This window comes from Pelodiscus sinensis, chromosome 2 (assembly GCF_052426305.1).
Source record: "Pelodiscus sinensis isolate ZL-2025 chromosome 2, ASM5242630v1, whole genome shotgun sequence".
Lineage (NCBI taxonomy): Eukaryota > Metazoa > Chordata > Testudines > Trionychidae > Pelodiscus > Pelodiscus sinensis.
The window spans coordinates 172,401,666-172,412,879 of record NC_143053.1 but is presented as its reverse complement, the minus strand read 5'-3'; the positions used below and the strand labels follow the sequence as shown (position 1 = coordinate 172,412,879).

At 49.0% G+C, this 11,214-nt stretch overlaps 2 protein-coding genes across 3 annotated transcripts in view; one reads left to right on the top strand and one right to left on the bottom strand.

Moving 5' to 3' along the window:
• The first annotated feature begins 497 nt into the window (after positions 1–497).
• LOC149525375 (neurotrophin receptor-interacting factor 2-like) lies at positions 498–9,252 on the top strand. Its single transcript, XM_089776009.1, has 4 exons — positions 498–545; positions 1,170–1,283; positions 3,115–3,674; positions 9,204–9,252. Exons 1-4 carry the CDS (start codon positions 498–500, stop codon positions 9,250–9,252), a joined length of 771 nt encoding a protein of 256 aa, XP_089632135.1.
• Positions 9,253–9,464: 212 nt separating this feature from the next.
• The window catches only part of HERPUD2 (HERPUD family member 2), a 34,418-nt gene continuing 32,668 nt past the window's right edge, over positions 9,465–11,214 (bottom strand). For both annotated transcript variants that reach the window (XM_075921753.2, XM_075921752.2), the window contains one exon: positions 9,465–10,420. In XM_075921753.2, the coding sequence (XP_075777868.1) occupies positions 10,259–10,420 (162 nt within the window). In that variant the 3' untranslated portion in view covers positions 9,465–10,258. The remainder of the gene's footprint in view (positions 10,421–11,214) is intronic.

The window sequence follows — 11,214 nt, the reverse complement described above, 5'->3', positions numbered from 1 at the left end:
AGGGCTGGGGTGCCAGAGGAAGGCTCTGACCAGACTTACCTGCTTCACTCTCAGCCAGCAGTCTTCTCAGGCAGACTCCTGCAGGGACCATGTGGTCTTTGAACAGCTATGAACCTGAGGGGAAGGGTGCTTTGCAAGCTACCGGTTGACAATAAATTGGCCAATGGGATTGTGCTAGGGGTGGGGGCAGCACCTGAAGCCTCCCTCCCCCAGGCTCTCAGCTGTTCAAACAGAGCCCTGCAACAGCTGCTTTTCTCAGCAGCTATGGGGGGCAAACAAGAAGGCTACCTGAGGCTCCCCAATGAGTTTATGGGGCAAATCTGGCCTGTGGGAAGTATTTTGACCAGGCCTGCCCTACAGGGATAGACACTAAAAGCTCAATCAATTTAGCTTAACAGAAAGAAAGTTACAGAGTGACTTGATTACACCTGTCTATAAGCAGGCACATGAGGAGCAAATTCTTGATACTGGGTTCTTCAATTAAGCAAAGATATACGATGCAATGGTTGGAAGCTGAAGCCAAACAAATTCAGCTTGGAAATAAGGTATAATTACCATGGTTAAAAATTTAATTATTGGAACAAGTTATGGTTTTGGTGGAATCTCCATCACGGGCAATTTTAAAATCAAGATTGGATTTTATTTCTGAAAGAGAAGCCCTAAGAATTTTGGGTAAGTTCTATGGCCTGTGTTATGCAGGAAGACAGTCAAGAAATGAAATGATCACAATGGCCCCTGCCATAGCATTAGAATCTCTGCATCTAGAACGCTTTTTGAGTGTGCTTTAGAAAGACTGATGGAGATCTTTCCTGAAGGTAAATATGTACTCAAAGTACTCTCTATAACCATTGCTGCTTGTTGTATGTCAGAATGTTAACTGAGATGAGAGCACTGCATGGAGCAATGGGATGCTGAGGCTGAACACTGAACATTTTCCCAGTCAACTGGAAGCTCATAGATCATGCTATCCAAGTGAACATGAAAAGTAATATACTAAATATTTTCAGAGATATTTAAAATGGAGGAAGAGTGAGAGCCTTCTTTTAAGTCCATTGATATAATTCAGTTATTGCTTAATAAACTTGAATGCTCACCTGAGGTGTTTCCACACATTATACACAGGGAAACTGAATAGGTTTTTTTTTAGGTTGCACACATTGGTCTTAAAGGGGAGCAGCAATGATGTTCAACAACGCTGGTGGCATGCATTTGCCACACGAGTGGTGATTGTCCTCATCAGTGTCCTCACAGATTCAAAGATATTTAAGATGGTGCAGTCTTATGTGAGTGCTTCAACATTTTAGCCAGAATTTATTTTCTCTAACAGCGGTATATGATACTTTGAAGTAGGGTTGGCCTTAAGATGTGTAACAGTGTAATCTAATGGTGTGCTACATAGAAAAGAAAAACCTATGACTGGCCTATGGCAGCCAATTCTGCCTCGTGGGGCTGTTGGTACAGGGCTGTTTCATTGCTAGGTAAGCTTCCAGGCTCAGGCTGGAGGGGAAGGGTAGGCTCTAGGACAGCGGTGGGCAATCTGTGGCCCTTTGGGATTACATGTGGCCCACAAGACACTTTTGTTTATTGTTACCCACACAGAGGGTTGCCAATTTCTGATAGCTTTCAACTCTGTAGATTTTTTTTCTACCCATATTACAAGAGAGAGACAAGCACTTAAAACAAGAGCACATGAAGTGAGGTGTGTGCCGATTGGACACAACATTGAGTGTGCGAGCTGTGTGCTCCCTCTGCCTCCAATCAAAGCACTACTGTGGTTCAATCAGCACACCCTGCAAACACTAGATATGCAAATGCAATTAACAAAGCTACCCTATCCCAGGAGATCATCTTGGTTATGACAATCATGCAGCCCACTGAGATACAGGGCACTCATGAGGCCCACTTAATAGCCTAGGCTGCCCCTCGCTGATCTAGAAACTTTATAGGACAGAAAGGCCTTAGACTTTGGGCTCCAGCCTGAGCCTGGAAGTCTACCCAGCATTGGAACAGTGTCACCCAAACTCTGTGTGGTGTAGTGTGGAGGCCTTGCTGGTTGCTGGGCTTGGGCAGTGGGCTGTGGGTGACCTCCACTGGTGGTTGTTTGTAGCACGGCCCAGCAGGACAGCGGATGAGTCACTAGGCAAGGGTCTCCCAACCCGTCCAACCGGTCGCCTCTCAGGAAGAGGAACAAAGGGAGGAAGGCGGAGTGCAGCCCCTAGCTGGGGGGCAGGGCTGGAAGTTGGGCAGTTTCTGGCTGGAATCATGGAGGAAGCAGCCTAAGCAAGGGGGCCTGCGATTTAGGGGCCCAGTCTCCCCCATCTCAAGGGGGGCTGAGGCATCCTAAGCCTGGACCTGTAACTAGATTACATCTGTGCTGTGCTGCATCCTTGGAGAACCAATAAACTCCCTCAATCCTACTGGCTGGTGGAGCCTGTTCGTGCCACTACAGTGGTGCAGGAGTCAGGGGAACCCCGACACGTCGTCACAGTGCTGTCAGGAGCGGGATACACTGCACCCCATGGATGGAGCTTCCAGCAGCGAGTGACAAGGCGTAGTAGAAGGAAGGGCCTTAGAGCCAGGCGTGCTGGAGACAGAGCGAAGCAGTTCCTGAGAATCGTGGGGTGCTGTAGCACTAGACTGGTGAGTCCGCACAGAGGGGACCGGCGGGCAGATGGCCTACGCCCGACTCCTGAAGGCAGAGCTGGTGAGGCTGTGCAGAGAGGGGCCTGCCCATGGGAAAAGCGACCAAGGCCCAGCTGATTGCCCGTCTGGAAGAGAATGACCAGCCAGGGTGCCGGGGCCCTGTCCCAGTGGGAAGCAGCCAGACCCCCCCCCCCCCCCCTCCCGGGAGTGTCTTAGGCTCCCAAAGGGAGCGGAGAACGTAAGCCCACCGGGGAGACGGGACAACTTCCCAAGGAAGCCCTGCCAGCTGCAGTTCATCCAGGGCAGTGTTCAGCCCAACAGAGCTCCAGCGGCTACAGATCAAGCTGCGGATGAAGGAACTGGAAGTACAGGATCGAGAGAGGCAACAACAGCATGAGCTGGCCATGGCAGAGCAGAGAAGCGGTAGAGCCCCGGCTGCACTGAGTGGGGGCGGCCAGACGCTTGGAGAAGCCTGGGGTGGCCCAATTGAAGGACGTGGGCGACATAGATGGGTTCCTCAGCTCCTTTGAGAAGGCCTGTGGACTGCAACGGGTCCCCCCTGCTGACTGGCTGCAGGAGCTCATTCCCGCACTGAACCAGGAGGCTTCCGGGGTCCTCAATCAGCTGGAGGACCTACAGCCAGGTGATTACCAACTGGTCAAGGAGGCCCTGCTGCACAAGTTCGGGCTGACTCCCAAGACATACAGGAAGAAGTTCTGGGAGGTGCAGAAGGGGCCACGGGAGACCTATGTGGATATGGCCTCCCGCCTGGTGCAATACTGTCACAAGTGGGTGTCTGGGGTCGGAGCCCAGACCACAGAGCTGATCATGATGGAGCAGTTCTATGAAGCGTGCCCACCCAGCCTAAGGCTGTGGCTCAAAGACCGAAGTTCAGAGAACACCCAGGAAGCTGGGAGGCTGGCGGACGAGTTCACAGAGAGCCTGTCCAGGAGAGAACAGGAGTCCCGGAGAGAAAGGGAATTGCGCAGAGACCAGTTCTCAGCTGAGCGATGGAGAGAGTCACCTGCCAGGCGAGCCCCAGGGACCAGGACCAGTTATCAGCGCCCCAGAGAACCAGCCAGGGCCTGGGCAGAGGCAGCCCAAAAGGGCCCGCAGGACCTAACTTGCCAGTGCTGTGGGCAACAAGGCCACAAGAGGGTTCAATGCACCAGGCCCAAGAACAAGTCCCACGGCCTGAGATTTTCCAGGGTTAACTGACCGGGGGAAGGGGAAGGGCAGGCCGCCCCAGAGGCAGGGGCTGGCAGGCAAACCTCAGCTCAGAGTGGGGGGAGGGATGCCCAATGCACCTCCCATGGGAAGTCTGACCCTTGGGAGGCAGATTTCTCCATGTTCTGGGTGGGGGCAGGGCGGCCCCTGCGGAGCGAGTGCCTCATGCCCCTGGAGGTGGATGGTAGGAAGGTGATGGGTTTCTGGGACACGGGGGTGGAGGTGACGCTGGCCCGGCCCGACATAGTGGCCCCAGACCATATGCTACCCAACACTCAGCTGACCCTGAGGGGCATAGATGACACCCCATGTAAGGTACCCGTAGCCAGGGTGCATCTGAAATGGGAGACTAAGGAGGGCCCTAAGGAAGTGGGAGTGCATCTGCACTTACCCACGGAGGTGCTGATGGGGGTGACCTAGAGGAGTGGCCATGTGGTCCCCAAGAGGGCCCTGGTCACCACCCGTAGCCAGAGCCAGCGAGGGGCTGGCAACCCAGAACTCAAGGAGGTCCCCCAACAGGGGGCCCATGGCCCCGTCCCAGCAGACATGGAGTCGGGACTAGGCTGGTGCTCCGGACCTAGGCAGTGTGTGTGTGGGATGGGGGGGGGGGGGGGGGGAGGAAAACGCACCCCTGTCTCAGCCCCAGCCACGGAATTCCAAGCTGAGGTGCGGGCAGATCCCTCCTTGCAGACCCTGAGGAACCGGGCCGACCTGGGCACAGCTCAACCCCTAGGGGGAGATTGCCGGGAGAAGTTCCAGTGGGAGAGGGGATTTCTGTACCGGGAATGACTTCCCCCTGGGAAGGTAGGGAAGTGGGGGCTCCAGCGGCAACTGGTGGTCCCCCAAAGGTATCGCCGCAAGCTGCTATACCTGGCCCGTGACGTCCCATTCTCAGGACACCAGGGGATCCGGCGCACGCAGCTGAGGCTGCTCCAAAACTTCTACTGGCCAGGGATATTTGCGGCCATGCAGCAGTACTGTCCGTCCTGCAACTCCTGTCAGTGGGTGGGGAAGGCCCAAGATAGGCAGAAAGCTGCTTTGAGACCCCTGCCCATCATAGAGGAGCCTTTCCAGAAGGTGGCGATGGATATAGTGGGACCCTTCAGCAGAGCGACCCAGACAGGGAAGAAATACATCCTGGTGGTGGTGGACTTTGCCACCCGCTACCCCAAGGCCGTGGCCCTACCCTCTATCGAGGCAGACACGCTACTGATCATTTTCAGCAAGGTGGGGTTCCCCCAGACCAGGGATCCAACTTCATGTTGGCCCTGCTCCGTTGCTTGTGGGAGAAGTGTGGGGTCCAGCACACCTGGGCCTTGGTGTATCACCCCCAAACCAACAGGTTGGTGGAGTCAATGGGACTCTGAAGCAGATGCTAAGGACCTTTATGCACAAACACCCGCAGGACTGGGACAAGTATCTACACCACCTGCTGTCCGCGTACAGGGAGGTGCCTTAGGAGTCCACGGGGTTCTCACCATTCGAGCTGTTATATGGGAGACGAGTGAGGGGTCCCCTGGACTTACTGAGAGATGAGTGGGAGGGGAAGGCCTCCCCAGAGGGTGATCCGGTAGTGGAATACGTCCTGATGTTCCGGGAAAGACTTGCGGAGCTCATGGGCCTGGCCAGAGAGAACCTGAGCAGGGCCAACACGCAGTCCCGTAGTGAGGGGCCCGAACTTCCTCAGGGCACTAGCAGAGTGGCCCCCCTCAATCCGCTCTCGGGGGGGGGGGGGGAGATAGATGTGGTATAGTGTGGAGGCCTTGCTGGTTACTGAGCTTGGGCAGTGGGCTGTGGGTGACCTCCACTGGTGGCTGTTTGTAGCATGGCCCAGCAGGACAGCAGATGAGTCACTAGGCAAGGGTCTCCCAACCTATCCAACCGGTCGCCTCTGAGGGAGAAGAACAAAGGGAGGAAGGCGGAGTGCAGCCCCTAGCTGGGGGCAGGGCTGGAAGTTGGGCAGTTTCTGGCTGGAATCATGGAGGAAGCAGCCTAAGCAAAGGGGCTTGGGATTTAGGGGCCCAGTCTCCCCCATTTCAAGGGGGGCTGAGGCATCCTAAGCCTGGACCTGTAACTAGATTACATCTGTGCTGTATCCTTGGAGAACCAATAAACTCCCTCAATCCTACTGGCTGGCGGAGTCTGTTCGTGCCACTACGAGGGTGCAGGAGTCAGGGGAACCCCGACACGTCACACCCTGCAAGCCCAAGCTGGCTAGCATAGGTTTTTCTTTGGTGTGTAGACGTATCTTAACTATAATATTCTAGGTGTCTCCTCCCTAAGTCACCCTAAAAATTGGAGACAAAATGTAAACTTTTTCATTCTATATTGATGTAATGCATAGTGTTAAATAATACATGCACACGGATATAGGGACAAATTCTACGCTGCTTTACAACTCCCTCTGACTTCAATGAAGGTGCTTGGGATGTAAAGTAGGGCAAAATTTGGTGATGTCTTTTTGAAATCAGCTCCTAAAACAGGACAGAGTAAGAAATATGAACAAGTAGTTTATTAATCTTCAACTTATTTTTCTATTATTCTCATTTATTCTATTCTGCCCTCCTTTTTTATTTATATTCCATTTTCTGATCATTCTTTCCCTCTCACTCCCCTTCCTCCTTTATCCACCTGCAATCCATCAGCACCAGGAATTGATCCTTCACTGACTCTAGTCAACCCTAATGGGTCTCTACTCTCAACTGGTCTTGCAAGTTTTCCTTTGTGACTATCTTACAATCACTTCCCCTTTCTCTATCGCCTTTATTTTCCTTCCCTTTTCCTCACCCTCAGACCAGTGTTCCATCTAAGCTGTGCAACAGCACGGCTTCACACATGATTAATCAGCCCCACTCAGTCAGTCAGCTCCATGCACGGAGCTACTTAGTGGGAACACTACTTCAGACCCCATCTTTTACTTTGTCAGCTACCCTCTAGCTCTTCACACTTTTTCCCCACATGTTGTCATTTTGCCATTACCCTTCTAGTTTTCATTCTCCCTCTCATAACTACTTCCTTCCCTCTTCTCCAGTCACTGTCCCAAGTCCATTTTTCTTTCTCCCATCCTTTTCCCTGCAACACCAAGGACAAGAGTTTTCAAGGATCAGTGTTCTGATCAATATGCTCTGCTCCTAGAAGCATGATTTCTTGAGAACTGGTGCTCTCATTCCTCCAAAGCTATGGATTTGGATGTAACTAAAAAGTTGCTCTTTTCCATGATTGACTTCACTCATCAGGTTTTCCTGCTTCATTTGCCATTCTCATGGTCTTCTCTTCCTCACATTCAAATCTCTTCTCAGCTTGTCTGGTTACAGTCAAGCAGGGACTCTTCTGTACTGTCCACCATTATTACTGGTATAGGGCCAGAATCACTGAGCATGGTACACTCAATCCCATTTGTCAGTAGCAGGAATCAGCCAGCACTTGCTCGCTGCAGCATGAAAATGGATATCTCCCAGCAACGAGTAACTACTACTGTTGGGCTGCCACCTTGTTGTAAGCACAGCAGATGTTAGTCACAGATTGTAAGATAGCAGAGAAGACTAACTGCATGGGCAATAGATAAGGAGGGTACATGCTGGGGATTTTGGTGCCTCTAATTTAGTGCTGTAGGCTATCACAAATTAGTCCTACAAGGTCTAGGGTTGCCATTGAGTCTTATCTTTCTAGTCAAGATCAGCATGCTTGCAAACATTAATTTTACATCCATTACGTGAGATTTAGATTGGGGATGTAAAATTTCAATTAATTGGCTAATTGAATAGTCGATGCAATTTGCATCAACTATTTGATCAGTCAATAAGGGAGCCTCTACCTTTGAAGTGTAGCAACAGCCCCAGGGGAGAAAGGAGAAAGCACTGTGGGGAACATGGGGCCAGCAGGGGACTCAAGCAGTCCCCCTCTGGCCCCGTGTTCCCCATGGCATTTCAAAGCAGCAGCGCTGCATGGAAGCTTGAGGTCAGCTGGTGACTAGCTAACCCAGTGCTCCACATGGCGTTGCCACTTTGAAATGCTGTGGAGAGCCCCGTGTCAGGCTTCAGGTGACGCTGACACTTTGAAATGCCGCACGCAGCTCGGGGCCAGCTGAAGATTCCCAGCTGGCACAAGGCTGCACGCAGCATTTCAAAGTGGCAGTGCAGGATGGAGTCCAGGCTCCGGCCCCAGGCTCCATATGGTGGTGCTGCTGCTTGGAAGTACCCAATCCTCGCTACCTCTTTCTGATAGAGGCAGCGGAGGGAGGAGGGACGACTAGTGTGTCTAAGCATTTGCTTATTGGATAGTCGACTGGGCATTCACATCCCTAACTTAGATACATACCAACTTGCCAAGGCGGTTATCACTTGGGTAGAGTTTAGATAACTGTGCTACTGCATAACAAAGACATAAACCAAAGAGATTTATGAATTCTGGTCCACTGAAAGCAAGGGAACTTGCAATCTATTATTTCCAGAACAGGCAGTAAAAAACACTTTCAAACCATTAAGAGGGCATTACAAATGTTAGAGCATTAAGAAAATATGGGTATTTATGTACCAAGGGCTAATATTTATGGATAGGACCATCTTCATGGCTGACTATTTTCTAGTTTGAGGATAACTCCTTTTTATTCTTGTATTTATCAAGACTGTGGTTTTAACATATCAGGAGCGCCTTGAAGCGCAGCCCTAATGCACTGCTATGAAGAATCCACTCTGCGGCGCTGAAGAACACTCTCATGGATGTCTCTTGAAGAAGAAATACCAGTTATTTTAAACATTAAATACTTCCTTACTATAGTGCTTTAAACAGTTCATACAGACAAGGGGAGGCCATTCTAAAGCCTTGTTTTTCACTTGATCATGAATTATCTTAATTTTGCTTATTGGTTTAAACTCGATGTTTGTGCAGAGGCAAGATATTAATTCCCTCATTTTATTTAAGCGAGCATCATCTATCCAACTATTTATGAAGCAATCAAGCACACAAGGTACAAGAGTATTGAGCATCCAAAAACAAAACAAGTGTTTTACATTTAACTGCATAGTTCAACTATTAAATGGGTAAGGATACAGTGACTTCCTGACTTTACTGCATAAAGTAAGAGACTGGGCCACAGATGTGCAATTTATTATTTCTCTCATTTAAGGGCTAACTACCATCTTTAGTTTCACCCCAAAAAGAATTCAAGCCATTTTGTTTCTGCAGTACTGAAATTAAAGACTTAACATTGACAAGCTATCACATTGCCCATGCCATTATAAATATATATTTTTATTCACTATGTGCAATATGGGTGCTGTCACCATTTTTCAGCTTTGTGATTCACCTGTTCTCATTCTTAATGATGTATACAGGAAACCCCGGACTTCCAACCGCCTGAGTTACAACCCCCCATACTTATAAAAATAGTTGTAAGTGTGGAAAGGACTGAAAACTTACGTGCTCAGCCTGCATTTATGACGGCACATGGCGCCTATTGTAAATGAGGCTCGAGTTATGACACCCCCAACTTGTGATACTTCCCCGGGAACCAATCATGTCGCAAGTCGGGGCCGCCTATAGGTGTAGGGGTTTTGCACTCAAGATAAAAGATTGTTTGTAGGAATAAGCATTCATAAAGATAACTGTAACTTTGTTTTTATTTAAAAAACTAATTACATGTCTGTTTTCCAGTACATCTTTTTAAAAAGTACTGCAGGTATCAAACACTGATGTTGTATTTCATCACTGTTAATCTCCTTTGAAGAGCTGTCTAAAGGAAAACCACCCACAAATTTATTGAAGATGGCTGTATAGTTTCAAAATATTTAAACTTTTCAGCTTTGTACACGAGAGGCTTGGTACTCTATGGCAGGTACTTTGTACATGAGAGGCTTGGTACTTTATGGCAGGTACTTTACATTAGCAGGTAATATTGTCTGAATAGAATCCTTTAGAGAAATGCCAGAAACACAAAACTCAGAGGAGGATTTATATAGTGTTTAAGACTATTAGGAAGACTCACAGTTAAGTTAAATTTACCAGGAGGATAAATCTCATTTTTAAAAGATTTCGGTTGACATTTATACTTTAACAGCTCTTCAAAGGAATAATCGTGCACACAACCTACAAGCTTGTCTCAGTGTAATGTACAACTAAAATTAAAATAAAACATGGAAGACCAGTATCTTTACATTTACTTCTTCTTAAGAAAATAGAAGAACTTAAAAAAAAATTAGTAGTCCACTTGTGCTTAAAATATTCATATGCATGAGAAAGCCAAAAGGGAAAAATACACATTTTTGTACACCATGATCAAAAAAGTAGTTATAAATCTTTTGAAATTGCACTGTATTTAAAATACCCCCTAGATTCAGCTCCCTCTTCTACATACAGCTGCGTATGCTTCCTGGCATAGTTCCTCTTGAACCTAATTGCCAACCTGTGGAGGCCCTTCAGGGATGAGCGATGTGAAGAAGGTGGTGATGAAGGACCAAGCTGAAGCCATGAATCCAGGATGCTGCTCTGTACTGCCATCATCTCCTGTATCTTCTCCACTCTCTTCATCAATCCCATCATCCATAAGACGCTCCTTTTAAAACAGAAGTTGTCTGAACGGTTTAATTGTTTTAATAAAGACCGGTGAGGGGAACTGTGCCCACTGCTTGCTACACTTGCCAACTCTCCCCCCCCCTCTCTCTCTCTCTGTGGGTAGGTGTCTGGCCAGGGAGGAGGGGGCAAGAGCAGGGAAGGGTGCAGGTGTCTGGCCAGAGAGAAGGGGGGCAGGAGCAGACTGGGGGTGCAGAGTCTCAGCAGAAAGGGTGAGGGAGCAAGCACAGATGGTGGAGGGGACCTGGCGCAGCCCTGGAGGGTCAGGCTCGGATGGCAGTGAGAACCCAGCCCCAGCAGCTTCTACCCGGAGGCGTAGCCCCCCAGGAAGTGAAGCAACCCATGGACAGAGGGGACAGCGCTGAAGCTGGCCACAGCAAGCAGCAGAGGACAGAGGCGGGTAGTGGCAGCATGTGGATGTAGAGGACATGACGTCACTTTGTCATCCCGCAGAAAATTTTTATATATATATATAAATAAATAAATAAATAGTGGCAATATTTTCCTACATAAAGTAACCCTTTTAGCATGGCAACTCCCTGTGATTTACAACCACAGAACCTATTCTACAGTGTAATAAATCTAACTAGCAATTCTCTGTTAAATACTATAGAAAAAGACAAGAGAAGTATTGATCTGATGTTTCATAATAAGGCTTTAATTATTAAACATATAAAACCAAAAAGCTCATTTCCTTTCTGTCCATCCCATCTATTAAGGTTACGTTTTTAACAAGGGGATGTGCATTTCCATCCTCATCCCCTTCCGATTAAAGGT